Genomic DNA, 23,486 nt, shown 5'->3' with positions numbered 1-23,486 from the left:
TGACCATGTTGTGCGCCATCTCCCATTTGATTTCCATTAGGATTATTCCTCCAGGTACCCTGTTTTTCATACCTGTGCATCTATATTTGCATATTAGTATTATATATTTGTGGTGCTAGCAGTCACATTCAGATCATTCTTACATGTGTTATGTGTATTATCGCAAGAGGTTACCAGCTACTATAATTCTGTAATGTTCATTGACTTTTCCTCTGAGTGAAAGTCATGTTACTGCATCTGCTAGTCTTGCTGTCTTGGCTCTAATTCATCATCTGTGTGTGTGTGTGTGTGTGTGTGTGTGTGTATGTGTGTGTTCGCACATGTGCATTCCTGTGTCTGTGTAAAATCAAACAGTAATGTGGCAAAAAAGCAGATAAAACAACCAATAAGCAAAGATATATCTGCTTAAATGAAGACAGAACACACAGTAAACATGAAGAAATTTATGTATGTTAAGCACACAAAGACTTTGGAACATTCATCACTTAAAAATGTCATGCATTTGTACATAAATGGTAGTCACTTGATACTCTTATCTAACAATGGATCACAAACCTATACATATTAAACATCTCGAGTATAAAACCCGACACATTTAGTATTGTTAAATATGAAAATATTAAAAAATACATTTGAAACATCATTACAGTCTAGCAGCCCTTAATTTCAGCACACTTAAAACATGAATTTTATGATTTAAACTTGGAGCAGAACCTGCATTTAATTTAAACAGCTTTCTATACTCATTATTAGTTCCCATGGCCTGCCTCTGAAATTCCATGCTATTTGCTCTAAAACAAAACACTTAAACAAGCTAAATTCACATTTCTTCACATTTGTAAGGTGTATTCATTTCCAGTTGATGTACAATATCATACATGTGCCCATAAATTCTCTGTCTTGAAGTAGATTTGATTTTCCTAAAATAAAATGAGGGGCACTTTTGACAGCAAGTAATATATATACAGCAATATATACAATTCATTTGCTGGAAGAGTTCAAATATCTAGTACCATTTGTCTCTATTTGTAACACCTAGGACAATCTGATCTGTGTTTGCAATATAATGACATTGGTGGCATCCCCATATTTGTAAGTTGCATTACTGTTTATTACTTATAATATTTGCATTTTTTTCTAACATTTCCTCAACATTTCTGTTTTTTTTTGTATATAAAACTCAGTTTCCCAAAAAGCTTACTAGAAACCACAGGGAAATGTGTGAAAAAGCCCCAGTGATTGAGATTTCTTATCACCCCCACATTCTGATTGTACCTTAAAACAAATGCTTTATCTTAACTAATCTTATTCTGTCTACCAGGTAATCATTTCCCTTCCTAATAAAGGGATATATTTTGACCCCAGACACCAGTAATATAGTTTTTAAAAAACAATGCCAATTCCCTTGGGAACCTATCACATTTCTCCAAAAACTCGTATTCAGACATCATACAGGCCAGTCTAACCAGCTGGCCTTTTATGATGCTTTTCTTTTGATGAAAGAGTGATTTAATAGTAAAAAATAAATATGAATTAGAAAAAGTATTTTTGCAATAAATCCTTGACTGGAAAGTCTCCTGTTCCTTATCCTTTATCAGTTTAATGAGTAACTAATTAGTCATTTCATCTAAAGTGTAATAAATAAATTTCAAAAAGGTACCATATTCTGTATATGCCCAGTAAATTCCATTAATTTATCAGCTGTCCTATTCCAGAATATACATATATCATCCAAGAACCTGGTGTACACACAGCAGTAATTGATGTGTAATATCTCAATATTTTGATCTATGCTTGTGTCTGTGTGTCTGTGTGTCTGTGGGGGGGGGGTTAGGGTTTAGCTGTTTTACCATGCTTTGACTCCTCAATGGAGCAGTGCTTGACTGACTGTGGAAGATGTGTAAAATGTGTATAGTGAGTCTCCTCACCATATTGCAGGATGTAATTATAAGAAATAGAATACGTGACACATTGAGATCCCTGTCTTAGTCTCCTGATGTACATCAATAATGAACAGGGGCAGGGCTTTCAGTTTTCTGCATTTTCTGCACTATAATATCCAATGGATCTGTATGACTTTCTGGAGATTCCTCATACTGGCATCACTCTACAGTCCCCTTGTATGATCAGTGTAATTTGCTGATGTTTGTGCTCTTCCTTCCCAAGGCCACATGCACTAGTAGGTTAAGCTTTTCCTCCCATGATGCTGTGCACAGGAACTGTCTCAAATTGGCATACAGACATTCTGTGGAGAAGCACATTTAGACTGATACAGGGTGGGAAGCTGTATTTTGTCTACCTTGCCAAGAATGTGCACTCCTTTAATGCAAGTCACATGACAGGAAACTAGTGACAGGAATAAGTATGCAAATGTGTTATATTTGTAGAAGGCACTGGCAAAAAGGTGGCCTGTGGTATCATGTCAGTCTGTCACTGTACATGCCTGTCACTGTTACAGTATTCTTATGGCATGAAAAGTTGTACATGTTGGTCTACACTTGTGTAAAGCAGTTGTAGGTCTTGAAATGTCCCCCCAGCATCCTGCAGCATACCCATACTAATGCTTGTTAACAAGTTAACCCCAGCTGTCAGCAGGAAGTGTGCCTGCTATACCCTTAAAATGTTGTTTTGCACTTACAGCTTCTGTATGTATTCCTTTGTGTCTGTACAGCTTTGACATACCACCTAACCACACAGCTGTTCCTTTGATTACTGTATGGTTTACTTAGGCTACCCCTTTCTCTGTAGTTGCTCTTGAGCCCCACTAGTATGCAGTCTTTAGCTGTGTATCATGTGTTCACAGGTGCTTGCATGCCCATAGTTTGAGGTGAATGGCAGAGGCTGAACAATTTCAGCTCTGCAGAAAATGATACCGTACTACAAGCACTTATGATAAATGGATGCATCCTTTAGGGAAAGGGGAATGCTGATGACGAGCTTTTATACATGACTTCATGCGACACAGTGGTCCAGGACATAAAAGTCATGGGCGTTGCAGTTGCACTTTACAGTAGTGTCATAAGCATGTTACCACAATGCTACACTGTTAAGGCAAAGTCACAGCTGTGGTGTTGGCCACAGGGTGAGGAAAGCCAGAGAAGTTTTGGGGATCCCTGCAAGGAACACTATGTCTGGGATTATTCCTTGATGAATGGACACTGACATCAGGATGGTAACACCCTTGCTGACTGTCAGTAGATGACGCTCCATGTTATTTCCTCTTACAGCAAAATTCTGTACAGTTGCATTGCATATGGCCACCATAGGCTGACACCAGCAATTGTTGGGTATATATTTTTTTAGATAGATCTGGTATCAAACCATGTCAGGATGCAGCAGAGGGAGGTTGGCAGTGTATGGTATATTTTTCATGGACACTTACCATGCTTGTCACAGGAGGATGGTTTGCATTAGGCGGCTGTTTTCTATCTCCAGTATTTTGGAATAGATGGCTGTGTTCCCTCCATTGTGTGTTTTTGTAACTGTTAATAGGCAGTGGACTGCTGTGATGATGCCTGTAAATATAGAGACGCAGTGACAGGATTATGATTGCACCCAATGTGGGGCTGATGATGAGACATAAATATTCAAGTCAGTGTCTGACACTGATGCTGTCCATTTTCATTATTGATGTACATTCACCCTTAATGCGGGCTGAAGGTATGACCTAGTCCACACGAGTGCTGTACGGCAAGATTTTTTTCTGTATTCCCAGTGTGGGAGGAATCTCCCTTGGCTTCAGCCACCAACAATGTTTCCTCTGTGGCAGCAGATATACACATTGCATCTTAGGTGAGCATACCAACTGTGTTACAGCCCTGCAAGGGTTGTCATTGCCATCACAGGTCAAAAGCATCTCCTGACATGCATGCTGCATTTGGGATCACACAGCAGATATGCTGCAGTAGCATCTAGTCCAACATCTGGTACATGGCATTTTTAAAGACATGGAGACCAGGGACACAGTAGCAGCTAGTCTTATGATCTCTGTGGTGGCACACACTGCTGTTATATCTGTGTCCATGCAGAGGATTGCTAATGACATCATCACATCACACTCACTGGCAGTGTAGTCTGTTGGTGGGGAAAGTGTACAAGAGGCGTTTAGGAGTACACAGTCCTCACCTCTGTCTGGACATGTATTTCACGCAGTTAGACCTTGTCATGAGAGGCCCCTTTAATTGGCAGGACACCTTGTGAATGAACCTCATCAGGGTCACAGTCCTGCAGTTACACACTATTACTATGTGGGGGCAGGCTACAAGTCGTAGTGCACCAGTCAGTGTAATGGCTACAGATCATGGTCATATAATGGCATTCCTAATACATCATAGTAATAAATTGTAACACAAGATACTCATCAACTCAGGACTCCCACCTTCACATCTGGCCATGATCACATAATGGGTATTCTCAGCTAGAGACTCCAACATCTGGCCATGGTCACATAGTGAGTCTCCTCACCATATTGCAGGATGTAATTATAAGAAATAGAATACGTGACACATTGAGATCCCTGTCTTAGACTCCTGCGATGTGCCCTCTCCAATTAACTGTGTGTATAGATTTAGTATTTTATCCTTAGCCCCTTGTGCACAAGTATGGTCAGTGCTGGAATGTCTGAGGCGCATTGTGGCTGACCAGCATAGTCTGTTACTAACACACTGCATACATTATATTTGATCTGTGTCACACCCTGTTTTCACTCTGCTCATCTGAATAGATGTCGCCATGTTGCCTGTATTGCTGTGTGTACTGTCTGTAATATCTGGGGGTAGCGGTTGTGTGGCTGATGGTTGTTGCTATTCCCCAATACACTTGTTGAAAAATGGTGCTGCTTTGCCTTCCTTCTGGCTTTGTGAGTGTGTGAGTTTGTATGCATGTGCATTCTGCCCATACCAATATCTTGGATCTGCCCTGCATATCTCTTGACCATTATATTATGGTGCATGCAATGCATCATACTGGGAACTTCAGCAGTGCTGCGGCAGGATCATAAGGGAGTGCCCCCCAACATATCAAGGCACTGGATTTGGGCTTTGGATAACCTCAGCACTTTTTCTCCTTTGTTGCAGGTTTGCGCTTGAGTGATTTTAAACTGTTTTGACACATTCTTTAGATTTTATGTAGATGTCATAAGCCAAGGCTCCAGGAGACCTCCAGCATTGCCTGCAACAGTGTATACACATGTGTGTGGGAGGTTAGCGTATATGGACACACCAGAGATGTAGCTATATACGTTAGCAGTAGCCACAGTGCCAGCAGTTAACAAGTAGCTGGCCCTGTGTAATTTCAGTACTTGGGAAGCTGTGATACTGCTGAGATGTGTACATGGTTAGTGCATCATGCAAACTGCCTGGATGCTGTGTGGGCACCTTGACTCCAGTTTCATCTCGCTCACTACCTGGCAGCTCACAGAATAGTAGACTTTCCTGTTCACACACCTTTGTGACTGTGGGCTGGGTGGAGCCATTATTGCTACTTGTGTGCTGTTAGTGCACTCAGTACCTCATTGAGGCAGACAGTGACACAGAAGGTGTGCAGTGTTAGTTCTTTCCTTAGATGTGCAAAGAAACCATACATGATCCTCCGAATATGGAAATGTATTAAAGAACTTTGAGTATTCTAGGTGCATTGTCTTTTGAAATACTGAACGTGTTACCAATTGGTCTCTGAAAGGCTAGTAGCTAGCATGGAAAGAACTATGTATATCTTAATCTCCTCAGGTATGTAGAACCTATGTTCCTGTTGATTCAGTGTATGAGTGATATAAACCCAGTCAAGATCCATAAAATGTCCTAATCAACTCCAAAGAAATCATTAATCACTCGATCAGTGAAATTGTGATATTGTTTTCTGGCATTGCTGTTTACATTGGCTCTGCATGCATGCTAGTAGGAACCAGCAGTGCTAAGGACTGTACTACTCAGCTGCAAACCCAGGCGTTCTTGTTAAATGCAACAATGTTTGTTGACAGCTTTGTCCTTTTTACAACTTGGTACACACAGCTGCTTAATTTCCTATGTAGATGACTATGAATCATGACTGTGTTCAACTTGCATACATTTAATATCAGTTAGGGCGCGATTTTACTAATGTGTTTCATTTGTATGTCATTATTTTGTCGAGAAAATATATTCTATTGCGCATTTCGACTCTACAACAATACATGACATAAGACTATGAATCACTATTAGCCTGTGCATTGCTGATTCCAGTGCATGTGATTGCTGTGTACTAAGCAACTTTTCTTGGAATCCCAGCCAATGTTTCTTCCTGACCTACCAGAATATGCCTCCTGTATTTGTGCTTTGATCTGAAGACAATTCCTGGGCTGCAGTTGTGTTGAAACAGTACTTGAGACTGTGACTATATTTTATTATAAAATGAACAGTACTGTTTGCCATCCATGATATTAGTTATTAATACCAATGATATGTAATAGGTTATTTCATATGGTATATGCATGACATTTTAATGTGAATGTACATATAAAGTAAAGGTTGCATACAATGATACTGCATTAAATGTATGCCTCTTACACTGATAACATACCTGTGTGTGCCCTTAATCCGCCTAGTCAAACAGCATAAACGTTATGCATATAACATCAGAATTCACAGGACAATAGTAGCACTTTATGGATGTTATGTAGATATTTATATTTTATTAAATACATGTTCCGATCAGGTTTTGATATGGTACATGTGTATGCTGGTGACATGCATTTCTAATATTCAACCCTACTGTATAGCTATATGCCTGAATACTTTCTGATTAATTTCCCAAATATGTTTTCCATTGACACTAGGGCAGCTAGCCTCAAGCTTTCAAAGCCAAACTAAAAACTTTCTAAATCAACACTAGGATGTAGTGCGGTTCCACCTGTCCAGGTTAATCCAGAAACTGCATGAATACCAGAAAAGGCCCATTTTCACTCATTCTAGACAAAATCTAAACTATTCTACTGTTGTGCCAGGCTGTCTAGACTAGACCTCCTGTTCATAGCTCCAAATAATGCATGTGATACTTAATTTGGCTCAATAGCGCTGTAAGTATGATGCAGCCTTATCGCCAGTTTTCAGAGGATTTCATTTCTGCTAGCATGTTTTTCTATTTCTAAGTCTGACTTTTGTTTTTGAGTAATAACATTTTTTTACTACAGCTGCAAACGCTGTTTACCATCATGGTTGTTTATAATGTTTGTGTATTTTCATAATTGTAAATATTGTGTACACATTTAGCTTGATATGCTGTCATGTTTATATAACTTCTTACATGAAATAAAAAAGCCATAACTTATAGGTTCATAGGTTGGTACTAGGCTATCAGCCCTAGGGCCTATACAAGCCTAGCCATAACAATTCCCTGGATATTTCTTCCCACAATATTTACTTCCCCAGACCCCTGTCTAGCAGGGTGACTGACGTGATCCCTGAGGTAAATTTCTTATCTCCCATCCAGTTGTCAAGGTTCCTTTTGAAGAGGGCCAAGGATGCGCTCTGCTTGACATGTATGTGCAGTCTATTCCAGTGTATGGGGAGTCTCTGGGTCAGGAACCTATCCCTCCAGCATGTTTTGTTCATTGTGATGACAAGGTTTAGATCCTGGAGCATGTGGGTCTGAGGGATTGGATTTCTTTAAGTGAAGCATATCCAACAGCTCAGGGTTTGACATGGCCTTGTATGTTAAGCAGAGATCGCCTCTGAGTAGATGATATGCCACAGAGTATAGCTGGAGCTTTTTTAGACGGTCAGTATAGGGCATCTGCTTTAGGCCTGCGATTCTTTTAGTGAGGTATTTCTGCGACCTTTCCAGCTGTTGCAGATGTCTTGTGAGGTACATACCAAACAGGGCGTTGTACTCTATAATTGGTCTAATGAGGGATGAGTACAGTGGGACAATGACCTCCTTTTTTCCTGGATGAAAAGCCCTTAGTGATGAGGTGTGCCACATAGAAGGGATTTCCTGACTGTTGTGATGATGTGGTTATTGAAGGTGAGACCACTGTCCACCTATATCCCTAAGTCTCTCATCACACTTTCTGTGTTTAGTGTACTGCCACCTGTGTGGTAATTCATGGGTACATGTTTTTTCCCAAAGGGGATAACTATACATTTCTTGGCATTAAGCTTGAGCCCATGGCTCTGGCACAAAGCATCTGTTTCTGTAAGGCCCTTTTGTAGAATATCTACATAATTTCGGGATTCAATAATGGCTCCCAGTTTGCAGTCATCTGCGGACTTTGTTAGCCAGAGTCCCTTAGTGTTGGCTTGTACTTCAGAGAAGTAGATACCAAACGAGCGGTTCCAGGACTGAACCCTGAGGTACTCCATTTGTCACTTGTCTGGAGCTGGATTTGGAGTTGGCTACTTTTACAGTCTGGGTTCTGTCCGTAAGCCAGTTGGCAACCCATCGCGTGACGTAGGGATTTATGCCCAGCTTAGTAAGTTTATCTATGATTCCAGAGTGGGGGATGGTGTCGAAGACCTTGGCGAGGTCCATATAGGCTGTGTGGACTGCCTTACCTTCGTCCACAGCTCTAGAGACTGATTCGAAGAAGTCAATCAGGTTCAGGAGGCACGATCGGCCCTTCACTATCCCAAACTGGGTGAGGTCCAGTGTTTGAAGGTTGCCAGTGTCTTTGTTTATAAGTTCATGATGATGCGTTCCATGCCCTTGCAGATCAGGCTCGTCAGACTGATGGGATGGTAGTTCCCGGGATCCAAGGTGGATCCCCCCTTGTGGAGTGGGATAACTGTAGCTGTGCGCCACTCAGTGGGCGCGAATCCTGAGGTGAGGCTATGATTAAACATGACACTTAGGTGAGGTGCTAATTCATTTTGTAGTTCATGTAGTACACAGCCCGGGATGGCATCTGGTCCCATGGATGCTGTATTCTTAGCTTTGGCGAGTGCAGTTTTGACCTGTGTGGCTGTGATTACCGGAATTTGGCAATCTTTTGGTATTGAGATGGGCCCTTTAGGGGGGGGAAGAGGGGGGTGAAGTTGGCACTAAATCGATCTGCCAGGGTATTGCCAATATCCTTTGGAGATCTCAGCTTCTTACTGAGGCTGGTAAGGGAGTTTTTGCATCCTGGGATTTTCCTCTTTTCTGCAACAGTTTCTTTCTTCTGTTGTATAGTTTGTTTATGGCAGGGGACCACCAGATTGGCTTCCTTTTTTTGGAGGGACCGTCTTGGTTCTATTTGGGATGGGACGATTCATACACGAGTGGATGTGCTCGTACAGTGCCTTAGTGTAGGAGTCAGCATTTGAACTTTCAGCTCCCATCTGCATGGGTGTCATGAAATTTGTCACATCTGACTTGAGTAGCAATAAGTTGGCTTTGGAGAAGTTTTTTTTTTGACGTTTCCTTATTTGGTGGGTGGGGGTGGGATGTGGATATCAAGGGTGATTTGCTTATGGTCAGACCTGACCAATGAGGGGGTGACCACTTTTTTGGAGATTTTTTCCCATTGCCCTATTTGAAAAGGGGTATTGTAGGGCTCAGTTAGACTGTCCCAGTAAACAATTGCTAATAAATGAATAGGTAAACAAATGTATGTGTGTAGATGCAGACTTTGGACCCAATTGTCAGATATGTTGCTAGCAGACTCACTAATATGTACTGGTAAATATCAGACATATTGCCAATTAAAAATCAAACCGAATATATCATTTGATATCTGGTACTGAGGCTATTCTGTGTACTGTGGGAGCTGGATATGTCCACTGTCCATGCTTGACTTATTTTTTTTAAAACAATTCTAACATGGAATGCCCACTAAAAGTATGATAGCCTGTGAAATGCTGAGTAGACTTTACAGTGAAGCCCATGCAATACGATTTATATGCAGTGTTTATGTAGGCACTTTCAATCGATAATTATCATAACCTGAATTTGTGTGACCGTGTATTGTCTTCGGTATGGTGACTGAAGAGTACGACTTCTCTTGCCAAGTTAGTAAAGTAGAACCTGCATATGTATATGGCTGTTATAACACTGCAGTGTTGCTTGGAATCCTCAGGCTTGACCCTTCCCAAATGTTGCTCCACTGCATTCCAGTTAGCCCACCCCATTTGTTTGTTTACTGCAAACCTATCCTGTTTTGAAGCCACCAGGTGTACCAGATGGTTTAATGTGCTACACTGTTTTAGTCTTCTGGCATTTTAATGAATGTGGTGTTTTTTTTTTTTTTTTTTTTATTTTCTGGATGGATATATTTTCCCCATGTGATTTAAAATCTCTTTATTCTAGGGCAGTGGTTGGCAGTCCTTGTAGCGCATTAGCCTGCAGGTTGAAGTACTTTTATACCAGATATGAACTTTCAGTTTTGTCAGTGTTAATAGATGGAGCTCATTGAGTACAAGCATGTGCCCTTTTGATTGTAGCACAAAAGAAGCAAATAATGGATGCATTTTTTTTCCATTTAGAGATATCAAGCCAGAAAATGTGCTCATTGACCGAACAGGACATCTTAAATTAGCAGATTTTGGATCTGTTGCCAGACTTGTGGATAAGAAGGTAAGTATTTTATCTTTGGGCTACAGCTGGCACGTTTATTTATTTTGATTGTCCATGTCAGTTTCTTTAGGCATGGCTTGTTTGCAAGGGAAACCTGAAGCAGTATTTATACAGAATAAGGGTTAATTTGGCCTGGCACTAGCGAATTTCAGCACGCTTAAGTTTTGTTTGTTCTGTCTTTCATAATGTTCGCAGACTGTATTCAGTTAAAATAAACTGTTGAATGATTAATATTAAACATATGTAAAGTAACTTGAAGACCTCATTTTGATAAGTGTTGCAGGATATTTATAGTCACATCAGCTGCCACCAACTGAACTGCTGAGGGATTATGTCCATATGTCCTCCAGTTGATGATGCTTTTAGGCTTCCCATCTTTTGCTGATCTGTGGCACATAGGTTCAACTTAAGCTGTTCCTGCTGTTTCATCACACTTTCTCCCATCTAATCCTTGGTACGGGTGGAGCCAAGAAGAACTAGGAATCTTGGGGGAGGGGGCAACTGCAGCTGTCATACAGATGGAGGCCTGCTTTCATTTTTGCTTGTCTTTTGTCACACCCCCACACACAAAGATGTTTGATATGGATGCGCACCATACAAGTGTTCCCACCTGACTTCCATCCAAAGCCTTCTCCTTGATGTTTAACGATGGACAGTCCCTTGATCATTTGGTACTGCAGAAGGTTATTAGATGTCCTTCAGAGGAAGACAGCCTGCCAAAATTTGTTTGATTTATAAACCTCCACCCTGACAGCCTTCTTCAGGTTGCTTGATGCCTTTCACACAACAGCTGGACTATTAATAGAACTGTGGTTATTGGATTTGCAGACAAAAATACTTTTGCATCAGAAGGTAAGTCAGAGAGCAGAATTAAACTTGACACTTTAATTTGTGACACCATTTATTATTGTATTGGATATTCCTGTGTCCTAAATTAAAGTTCTTTTTCAGTATTGCTACCCAAATGTCAGGCTTTTTTTTCACTTGTCCATCTGTTTGTCAGCTTCTTCCTTTTAGGACACATTTTTGCTTTTGCTGCTGTTTTCTAGTCAATATCTTTATCAATTTCCTGTAATATCAATCCCCACCAGTCACCCTGGTGTATCTAACAGTCAGGGACCTATTTATTGCTGTACCCACACGCACCATTTAAGAGCTGCTTGTTGTATCCAAGGCCACCAGCTGAGGACCGGTCTGTCTGAATCCCACTTGCTACTTGTGGTCATTGAAGCCTTATTGGCTGTATTACCCAATCATTTATTTTGTGGATTGTTACAGCTTTAATTCTTTATTTTGTGAATTATTACAGATCTGATGATGTCGGTTTTCATTCTTCCTCAACTGATGGGTTCAGATCTGAACTGTCCGATCCGACTTGGCCGTTGCAAAAGTTTGTGCCAACTTGGAAATCTTGAGCGTTTCCCTTACCCAGAATCCACCAACCGCAATTACTTCTAGTCTTGTTTGCTGCCTCCAGCAAAAGACGTGGTTGTTACTCTCTTGAGCTTTAAATTTAGATAAGTGTGCTTTTATTACTGTTGTATTTCTTGTTGCATTGTTTCCGATTGTCTTTTCTTGTACTAGCATACTCTGTGAAATACTATAGATGGTATTTTTTTCTCCCTTTCTCTCGTCTACCCTCATCATAGTTCTTAACTACATGTGTAGGTAGCTTTTCTCTTTCCTTTCCTCTTTTCACTTAAAAAAACAAAAAAAAAAACCTTTATAGCTTTTCTGATGTAGTTTGACAATTTACAATCTTAAAAAGTTTATTCTTAAGATTACAGTTTTTGTTTTTGGAGTGTATTACTGTGATTCTTACTGTTCTTATAGTTATTAGAGTTGCTTATTAAGATGTCGGAAAAAGATAAAAGCCTGGCAGGCTTTAAAAAGTGTGGAAAATGTCAGAAAATACCATTTTCTGATGCTCATGCACTTTGCGTAAACTGTCTTGGACCCCTTCGTCTCCAAGAATTGCTCAGTTTGTCATGTGTTCAACCCAAGGGCTCTCTTTGAATGCAAGAACAAATTAATACTGAAGGTTTTACTTCTGTCCTCCTTTAGCGAGGCTTTATCTGAAGCTTCTAAAGAAAAATCAAGAAAAATATCTCCCTTTTCTACAAACACTTCATCTACTTTTTCTAAGTCTTGGGAGAAATCCTTGAAAAGGTCTGTTTCAGATCCATCTGTTACCTCAGTTCTGAAAAAGAAAAGACCATAATCTACAGATCTGATTTTATCCTTGGATCTGAGACATATGAAGAAACAATCCTTGGATCTAACTGTCTCTAGATTCGAAAAGTTTAAAAAATGAAGACACCTCAGCTCAGATCTCCTCGAATCCAATACAAAAGCCTGATGATGTGGTGATAGTTTTACCCAGAACAAAATACTCCCTCAGTGGACCCAGTTCCCTCCAGAGTTCCTTCCCCCTTCTTAGAGAGGCCAAGATCTCCTTTAGGGATGTCCACTCGCTCTTCCAGAAGCCTTACGGAAGATGATGTGGAGAGGTTAGTGAGAAAAATTCTCTCTGCGCAGATCCTGTCAGTGATCCTTCTGGCTCCTACCGCTTTGGGTCAGTAGATCTGTGCTTACAATACTCCACCATTGCCAGTTCCTCCTCTGACTTTCAAGGTCTTGGAGCCCTTGGATCTGAGTCGGCTGGGCCCCTCAGCTTCAGATCCGAGAAACCTTTTGTCATCTGATCCGAAGCTAGCTCTGAGCTCTTCAGGTCAGTCGGATCTGGAGAGTTCTCAGAGCCAGTTCTATCCTGTGGAGTCCGAGGTGCTTCATTCGACTCTGATGGTTTCTGAGCAAGTCTATACACCTCAGAGCCTCCTCAATGTTCAGGTCATCTCCGAATTCAGCTTTGGGAGGACTGTCATTGGGCCAGGGAGGGACCGTGGACCAAAGACTTGCTGTCTCAGATCTCGGGTCCCATCCCTCACCTGGCAGTCTGCATTTGTGGTCATGGAGGCAGCCCTGTCTGCACTCCTGACTCAGATGGCACTTACCCCCTCTGATCCTCTGTCTACATCTGTACTCTCTCTTTGTCTAGACTCTCAACTGTCCTCTCCACTGGGCAGTCTGTACTGAAACCCCAGGCTTTCCATCAGGGTATCCCCACTTCTTCAGATACCTCACCAGAGTACCCCACTGAGGAGGTCCCTAAGAAGATAACATACAAGAGGAAGCATTTAGATTCTCCTGAATCTGTTACCGAAGATATAGATTTTGATTTGGCAAAGGGTCCCCACAGTTACCTCCTGATAATTTCTTATTCAGAGACATCTTGGAGATCTTAAACCAGGTGGCTGGAAGCCCAGCAACCCTTCAGGGGAATCTGCACTCCTAGAGGCGTTCAGTACTGGCCAGTCTACTGCCTGGCTGACCCCGCACGCCAACAAGCTCATTAACTTGATCTCGCAGCGGGCATGGCAGAATCCAGACACCATTGAGCCAATCCCCAGGAAGCTAGATAAAATCATGACCGCTGTAGAGGATAGAGGCGCCACTAAGAAGGAACTTGCGGAAGAAAGTTTCTCTGCTCATCCCCCAAACAAGGAGTCCTGGACAATGGACAGATTCTGAAAGTATGTCTATGCTTCAGTGACCTTTGCCTTAAGGGTACTGATCTATTTGGCACATTTCACAAGACTACAGAGGGAACTGATTAAGGAGCTATGAGATACCCTCTCAGGATCCATTTCTGAAGAGGAGAGAGGAGAAAGCATCTGTCACCTCTCAGTTGGCTTCCCTGCAGTCGATATCAAACTCCTCCATGAGGCTCATTTTTAATGTAACAGAAGGAACCTCAAGGACAGCAGTTTCAGGTGTTGCCATTAGGACAGACACTGGGATGCGCTTATGTGATTTTGTGGAGCCCTTTAAGTCTTTGTTCGTCAATGCTCCTTTTGACAGCACATCTGTTTTTGGCCCCAAGGTTAAAGATGCATTGTCCAAGTGATAGAAGGATGGAAAGACTCTTTCTGCCGTTGGCATACGTTTCTCACCCCTCAAAGATTCTTTTCAAGGAATCATCGTGGCAGCAGTAAAATATGGTTCAAAAAATCCCAAGGATCTTTTCAAGACACAGGTGGAGGAAGTTCCCTCAGAGGCAGATGAGAGAACTCAAAAGGTAGACACTGCCCTCGTGGCAGAGGTGGCCCTTATAACCAAGGGATGTCCGTCTATTCATATGCTCCAGTATTCATCACATTGGGGAGTTCACCTCCGGCTGACTCGTACATCTGGCCAATATACAAAAATCTAAATGCTACTGTAAGGTACATGCGATGCCGCATATCATGTCGAGTACATTGACAATAGAGAGACGTCTGGTATAACCCTCTCCTCCTTCCACCAAACATTAATACATGCGAGAGATGCAATTATACACCCAAACTGGAGGCTAAGCTCTCTCACCCCAAGACTGGACCAGGCAGTCAAGAGTAGAAGGAAATTACCTGCATCACACCACCAGTCTCACATGGACCTATGAAACCAGTGCCGGCAACAAAGACACATAAATACATGGAAACATACACAGAGGCTCTAAATAAAAATCTTTAAAAGCAACAGAGACCTCCAAAGCAGACATCCGAGCAACCTCCACCCTTCAACACAAACCATGAAACACATACTTCACAAAACCAGTGTGCCACACAATCACAGCCCTTAAGGCAAAATAACATACCCAACACACTAGTGATAGGTGACTATATAGTGAGGCACACTGATATCCCACTCACTAGGCTGAACAAGGAGAAGGTTACTGTTAGCTGCCTGTCAGGTGCCGGGGTCCGCCACATAACACAAGCACTCGGGTCACTCCAGAACAAGTAAAAATATGACTCTGTCATTGTCCATGTTGGTGTGAATGACCTGAGCCGTACCTCCCTGGACTACATGAAAAGAGACATGGAGGAGCTCTCTGATCACATAGCCAAGGCCGGTATGACCCTGACCATTAGTAGCAACCTAGCCTCACCAAGAATGATACCACGGTATAGAGAAAAAAATATCAATTTCAACAATTGGCTAAGCTTCTGGTGTCATTCAAAGGGGATCCAGTGTCTGTTAGCCTGGGATGACATGCTCAACAAGCCACACTGCTTCGCTAGAGACTGCTTGCACCTGTCACCCTTGCTTTCAAATACTGGCCAAAGCTCTTGCCACCCACATAGTGCCTTTTTTAGGCAAGGCTCAAAAGACAAACCCACCATCGTAAATAGCACAAGTAACAAAAAAACTGAGGGTAATGCTACTCAATGCCAGAAGTCTAAACCTCAAAATGCACACACTCGAGGCACTCCTCAGTATGGAGAAAATCGATATATGTGCAGTAACAGAAACCTGGTTTAAGGCTCCAGAGAGCACCCCAGAACTACCAGGCTACAACTCATACCATACATTTCGGCCACAAAACCCGGACCGAAATACAAAAGGCGGAAGAGTATCCATATTCATTAAGGGTACCCACACCTCCAGGTTAGTGGCACAGCACTATGTTTCAGAGATCATCCACGTGCAACTAACAACGGGCAAAACTGCTATTCAAATTATAGCTTGCTGCAGATCACACACCATGTCCCAGGACCCCCACTCTGCATTCCTGGAAACACTGGGAAACATAAAGGTCCTACCAAACACCCTGATATTGGGTGATTTCAATTACCCAAACATTAACTGGGAGAACTCGAGTAAAAACTCCCTTGCTCAACATTTCTTCGAATTTATAAATTCAAATGCCCTGGATCAACTGGTCAACAACCCCCATCAGAGGTGACAACATATTGGATCTGGTCATCACCAACATGGCAGACCCGTATTCCACACAAGAGGGCAACCCCTCGCTGGTTAGATCTGACAATAAACTAATCACTCTGGATATCCACATTCCTCCACCACCCCCGTTCAAAGAAACGACCGTGAAAAACTTTTCAAAAGCAAACTTCACATTACTTAAGACCGAGGTGGGAAGTTTCAAAGCCCCTGTGCTAAAGGATAATGCTGTCCAAGCTGCAAAATCCTTTACTAATGCACTCTACGGGCACCTACAAGAATGCATGGATCGTGCTATCCCAAGCAAAACCAAGACTCACTCCTCCAAGAAAAGGAAACCAGTCTGGTAGACCCCTGCCATAAACAGGCTATACAATAGAGGGAGGAAACTAGTAAAGAAAAGAGTAAAATCCCAAGAATGGAAGACATCCCTGATCAGTATCAGCAAGAAACTACATTCCCTCATAAAATCATCCAAGGCTAGCTTCGAAAGAAAAATTGCCAAGGACTCCCAAAGATAAACCACAAGGCATTCTTTAGCTATGTTAAGAATCTAAGTGGCAATTCTCAGATCTGCTCAGAGTTAGTGCAGAATGGCTCAAAATACACTGAACTGACCGACATCGCCAACATCCTGGCAGACAGGTTCAGTACAAACTTCACCCCCCTCTCACCCCCAAAAGAGCCCATAATATACAGAAGAATGTAGTGCCCCTGAAATCACAGACACTCGGGTTAAAACAGCCCTCTCCAAGCCAAAAATACAGCATCAATGGAACCGGACGGTGTCCCAGGCTGTGTCCTACATGAGCTCAAAGATGAACTTACCCCTCACCTAAACACACCGTTTAAAGTCAGCCTCTCCACAGGCTACGTGCCCACAGAGTGGCACACAGCAACAGTTATTCCACTCCACAAAGGTGGAGCCACAACAGACCCCGGGAACTATCGCCCTATAAGCCTGACTAGCTTGATCTGCAAAGCTATTGAGCACATTTTCATGGATCTCATTAACAGAGACATTGGAAACCTCCAAACACTGGACCCTACCCAGTTTGTCTTTGTTAAGGGCAGATCATGCCTCCTAAACCTGGTGGACTTCTTTGACACCGTTATCAAGGCTATAGACGAGGAAAGGTGGTCCACACAGCCTACCTAGACCTCGCAAAGACCTTCAACACCATTCCCCACTCTGGTATTATAGACAAGCTCACCAGCCTGAACATAAACCCCTACATCACGAGATGGGTTGCCAACTGGCTCATGGACAGAACCCACATGGTAAGAGTTGCGGGAGCTAGGTCTGACTCTAAACCGGTTACAAGTGGCTTTCCCCAGGGCTCAGTCCTAGGACCCCTCCTGTTCGGCATATACTTCTCAGAGGTGCAGGCCAGCACAGGAGGACTATGGCTGATCAAGTTCGCAGACGACTGCAAACTAGTGGCTATAATTGACTCTCCGGCTGACACAGACATCCTCCAAAAGGGTCTCATTGAGACAGATACCTGGTGTGAAAACCATGGCCTCAAGCGAAATGCCAAAAAGTGCATAGTCATCCCCTTTGGAAAAAAAAGTACCCACAAACTACCACATAGGTGGTAGCCCCCTAAATACGGAAGATGTAATAAGGGATCTGGGGACCCATGTAGTTAGTAACCTCTCCTTTGATGATCACATTGCCAAAGTGGTTAGAAAATCCTTCTATGTGGCCCACCTAGTCACAAAAGGGTTTGCATCCAGATCGAAAGAGGTCATTGGGCCCCTCTACACATCACTCATCAGACCCATCATAGAGTACAATGCCCCATTTGGGATGTATCTTACAAGACACCTGCAACAACTGGAAAGACCACAGAAGTACCTCACCAAGAGGATCACTGGCCTCAAGCAGATGCCCAATGCAGCTCGACTGAAGAAACTCCAGCTGTACTCTGTTGCATACCGCCTACTCAGAGGTGATCTCTGCCTGACATACAAGGCCATGTCCAACCCAGAATTGATGGACATGCTCCACCTAAAGAAAACCATATCCCCTCGAGCCACATGCTCCAGGGAGCTAAACCTCACCACAACAATAAATAGGACGTGCTGGAGGGATTGATTCCTGTCCCAGAGACTTCCCATGCTCTGGAACTAGATTCCACTCTACATTAGGCAGAGCTCCTCGCTAACCCTCTAAAAGAAAAACCTTGAAGAGTGGATGGGAAACAGAAAGTTTACCCTAGGAATCACTTTAATGTCTCTGCTGGACAGAGGCACAGGGAACTAATCTAAGGGGGCGGGAACTAATCTAAGGGGGCGGCGAAAGCCAACACATTCTGGCTAGCCTTATAAATGCCTTTGGGCAGATAGCCTAGTACCTACCTATGAACCCATAAAGCAGATGTCAGCACATATCAACCTCAGACCTTTTCTGCCAGCTGATTGATCACCTGCTGCAGACGTTCGCTTCCAGATTAGTGGTTCAGACAAGTACCCCATAGGGGGGTTTCTTTCTTAAAATTTTGGCAACTGTTTGTTTTTTGGGGGATTTCATGTCAACTAGGAAGGGCAAGTGTCAGCATCGAAGGCATATTCCACATAAGGACTCCCATAACCTCTGCTTGTTCCATCTAGGCCCAGACAACGACCACACTGCTTGCACTATTTGTAAGTTGTTTGTCCCAAAAACTCTTAGGAGCCATTTAGCTTCCTTTAAGCTTTACTTAGTAAACCAACATCTTAAATGTTTAGCATGTGACATGGAGGTTACGTCAGGTACTTCAGACAAGCCACAATCAAAAAAGGCCAAGAAACCTTGGCCTAATCTTCCTGCTGTACCCTCAATTCCAGGTGTCCTTCCCGTGTCTGATGTAGGCCCAGGGGCTGTACGGGAGTCTGTGAATGTCCCTTCGACAGGTACCACAGGGGAAGCCCCGAAGGAGTCCACCAGCATATCCACTAGGGAATTGCAGGCGTTCGACTCAGGCGAAAGGGAGGAACCACAGCTTGTAATTTCTGAAGGCCCACGTGGCATCACCCAAATCACTGTGCTGGAGGATGTGCATACAGAAATCATGGAGTGCAGGCCAATGTTGGGCCCATTCACCTTCCATCACATGGAACCTCCCAAGAAAAAAAAACTATAAAAATCTAAACATGTTGCTCCTGATTGGCAGGCCTTTCCACACTGCCTGTTCAGTGCCTTCATGGCTCTGCGTTAGCCTTCTCCTTCTGTTTCCCTTCGGGCCCTCTCTCCATCCACTCCCTTCAGAAGGACATCTGCTAACACCTCCTTAGATGAAGAGGAATCTTTAGGCGATGAGTCTTTGGCTTACTCTACCCAAATAGCTTCTCCTCTGCGTTATGCTCCTCCAGAGGAGGAGTCTAATGGTATGGATTTTCCTGGATAGGATATTACCTTTGGGGAAACTATCTTGAAAATGAAAGTATTTCTCAAGTGGGACTGCCGTCAAGTTTCGGATATGCAAAAGAGATGTGATCTCTTGCAGATGGATTCTCCATCCCCTTCTGCCATTCCCCTGGTTTTGCCAGCCTTCCTGGATGTCTTTAAAGATGCATCTAAATGCCCAGACTCTCAGATTCTTGCTCCGAAGCATCCTGATAGGTTTTACAAGGTGCCTGAGGACTCTATAAATTCCTCTTAAAAGCCCCTTCTCCAGACCCAGCTACCATATCAGTCTCTGCAGATAAGGCATTCAAATTACTGCCCACTTCCTCTTTACTGCCCTGTGATAGAGAGAACAAAGTAATGGAGAGACTGCGGAAAAAAGTTTACACCTCTTCCACTGTGGCCTTCAGGGCAATTATCAGACATACATGGCCAAATAACTCTCTCTAGCTGTTCTGTCAGATGCGGGAAAGCTCCTCTTAGAGCTCCCAGACTCTCCCACCAAGGCTAAACTGTCCGCCATCCTCAGCTCTTCTGCCAAGTTTACTAGGCATTCTATCAAGTGTAGCTATGATGCTGCAGATGCCTCAGCTAGGGCGGTGACCTCTGGGTCAGTCCTGAGGAGATATTCCTGCCTCAGGTTAAAACCCCTTCCTGATGATAAGGCCAAACTGATGGATTTCCCTGTGCGCATTAAATCCTTATTTGGCAGTTCGGCTGTAGACCTTTTCAAATCCTTACAGGAAAAAGCAAGGAGGTCCAGGACCTAAAACATATCTTCGTTTCTCCTGTTCCTAGGTTCCAGAGGAACTACCAGCAAAGACTAATTTTGTTAGGAAACCAGTTATGGCTTCTTTATCTAAAAGTAAGAGAGACCCCAGGAAACAAGCTTCTTCAAAGTCTACTCCAGCCACTTTCTCAGAAACCGCCCTTTCATTCCCACTGAAAACCTGGTAGCCTGCGACTGTCTGCCTCCAGGGCCATCCATTCCTCTGTCCCTTCTCCTCCTCTCTTTCTCTCTCTTCCTGCTTGGAATTGGATCACGCAGGACCCTTGGGTCCTCTTGACCATACAAAATGATACTTCATGATTTTGGGAGACTCTTCCCTCCTTCAGAGGTATCCCACAACCACCAAAAGATCAATTGGATTTTTCCCTCAAATTATTTCTGGTCTTCTCTCCCATGGGACGATTTAAGAGGTCCCCTCTTCTCAAATGGGAAAAAGATTCTACTCCAGGATGTTTCTGGTTGCCAGGAAGGATGGTCCTTGAAGACTCACCCTGCACCTTTCCCATTTAAACACCTTCCTGAAAGTTCCCTCCTTTCGGATGCTGACTTTGTCCACTGTTCTTACCCCTTATTCTTCCCCAAGTATTTATGGTGTCTTTGGACATCAAAGGTGCCTAACTTCACATCCCCATTCACCCTCGGTTCAGGAAATTTTTACATTTTTCTGTTGCTTCCTCACATTTTCAGTTCTGTGCTTTGCCCTTTGGTCTCTCTAAGGCACAAAGGGTCTTCACAAAATGCTCGTCTGCTGTCATAGTTTATTGCAGACTACAGGGAATTCAGATTTTCCCGTGCCTAGATTATCTCCTTCTCCAGGCCCAGTCCTCAGGCCTTTATCATGAAAATCTTTCGTTCACAAGTACCTTTCTGGAGAGTCTAGACTTCACAATAAATTACCAGAAGTCCTCTCTGACCCTTTTACAAGACCACATTTTTCTGGGTTGCAGGATCCAAACAGACAGGATGCTAGCCTCTGTCCACAGATAAGGTTCTGGTCCTTACCTCCTACTGCCGGAACCTCTTATCTCTTAAATCCCTGACTGCCAGGCACTTCTTACAGCTCCTGGGGTTCATAGCATCCACGATTCCGATGCTGCCCTTAGCCAAGTTACACACAAGGAAAATTCAATGGTTTCTAAGGACAATGTGGAGGCAGCACTCTCGCCCTCCGGATTTTGTTATTTCTCTCCTGCCTTGCCTAAAAAAGGAGTTGAATTGGTAAATTCTTCAGGTTACAAAAAATCCAGGTCTTCCCCTACAGCCACCCATTCCCTCTCTAGAATTGTACATGAATGCTTCAGATACAGGATAGGGTGAAACTCTGCAATTCTGGAGGGTCATGGATGTCTGGTCTACAGCCCAGTCAAAGGAACATATCAACATAAAAGAGATGAGGGCCCTGATTTATACCCTACAAATCTTCAAACCCAAACTTACTCCCGGGGTGCTAAGCTGGTTCACAGACAACAGCACTGTCCTCTGGTAAGTTAACAAACGGGGGGGATGTCTTACCGCCTATGCAGGCTCGCCCAACGCACTTGGGAATTAGCCTTACAAAGCAAAGTTTCTCTTCTGGCTGTTTACGTTCCTTCATCTTAGAATGTTGTGGCAGACACCTTAAGCAGGTCCATGACTCAATCTTATGAATGGATGTCACACAGGGATGTGTTTCTGGATCTGGTCCATTGTTTGGGTACACCTCAGGTAGATCTATTTGCCTCCCCCGTGAACAGACAACTTTCCATATTTTGTGCCAGGGTCTTGCATACCTTGGCCTGGAAGGTGGACACCCTGTCATTCTTTTGGAAGAGGATATTTCTGTACAAGTTCCGTTCTTTTCCCGCTTCTCCAAAAGATACTTCTGAAGATTCAGTGGGCTCAACCAAAAATCTTGCTGGTGACTCCCTGTTGGCCAAGACTGCACTGGTTCCCCCTTATCCTGCATTTATCCAGGGGCAATCACCACAAATTACCCCACAGAAGGGTCCTACTCGCACAAGACAAGGGAACTCCAGTGCATCCACAGCTGTCAACTGTAAACCTGACTCTGTGGATGATAGGGTTATCATTCCCTTTAGACACCTTTTTTTCAGAGGGTGGGCTTCAAGTTCTGCAGTAGGCCAGAAAACCCAATACTAGGAAAGCCTTTGTTTCCGAATGGAGGAGGTTTTCCATCTGGTGTCTTATAAGGGATCTATAACCACTGTCAGTGGATATCCTGATGGTTTTGTCCTGGCTGTGTGAACTGATGAAGGGTGGCCTGTTTTATTCTTCTGTGAAGGCTCACCTTTCAGCCATCTCAGCTTGTCTGCCTATGTCACCTCCTTTAGCCTGTAGGTTAGAAGTTACAGTTCCTTAAAGGCACCCTTCATATTAGGCCACCAAGGAAGCCAGTTTCTCCTCTTTGGGATCTCAATTTTGTGTTGGAGAAACTTACCCTGGCCCCATTTGACCCAGCAAGTTCCCCTTCCCTGCAACATTGCACATGGAAAACTGTTCTGCTGGTGGCCATTTCTTTCGCCAAACGGGTCTCTGAACTGCAAGTTGTGATGTCTAATTCCCCCTTCACAATCTTCCACAGAAACAGGGTATCTTTGCATACCAATCCCTCCTTTATGCCCAAAGTGGTTAATGAGTTATCCCTCACGCAGTCTATCAACCTTCCCACCTGTTTTCTTTCTACCCAATCTCCCAGTGAGAAGATTCTACACACGGTGGATTTACACAGTCAACTCTGATACTGTCTGGACAAAACTAAACCTATCCGTAAAATCTGAACATCTGTTTGTGTCCTACCATCCAAGGGCCCTGGGTATTCTTGGATTTATAAAACTATTTCTTTCTGTTGTTCAACCCATGGCAAGTGCCTTTTGTCTCCTGTGAGGTCACATTCTAAAAGAGCACTCTATTCCTCTGGGGCCTTCTTTAAAGGTTTAGACACTCCATGCATGACAAAGCTCCAGATATAGCCTTGTCTAACCTTTTTCTATTTAT

At 43.2% G+C, this 23,486-nt stretch overlaps 1 protein-coding gene across 1 annotated transcript in view; it reads left to right on the top strand.

Annotated features, from left to right (window-relative positions):
- Nucleotides 1–23,486, top strand: part of CIT (citron rho-interacting serine/threonine kinase) — a 3,433,971-nt gene that overhangs the window by 158,459 nt on the left and 3,252,026 nt on the right. Inside the window, exon 7 of the mRNA XM_044069760.1 lies at nucleotides 10,437–10,527. Within this exon, the coding sequence (XP_043925695.1) occupies nucleotides 10,437–10,527 (91 nt within the window). The remainder of the gene's footprint in view (nucleotides 1–10,436; nucleotides 10,528–23,486) is intronic.

Source organism: Protopterus annectens, chromosome 4.part0 (assembly GCF_019279795.1).
Source record: "Protopterus annectens isolate FY-2018-M chromosome 4.part0, PAN1.0, whole genome shotgun sequence".
In the NCBI taxonomy this organism is placed as follows: Eukaryota; Metazoa; Chordata; order Ceratodontiformes; family Protopteridae; genus Protopterus; species Protopterus annectens.
This window is presented reverse-complemented; position numbering and strand designations above follow the sequence as displayed.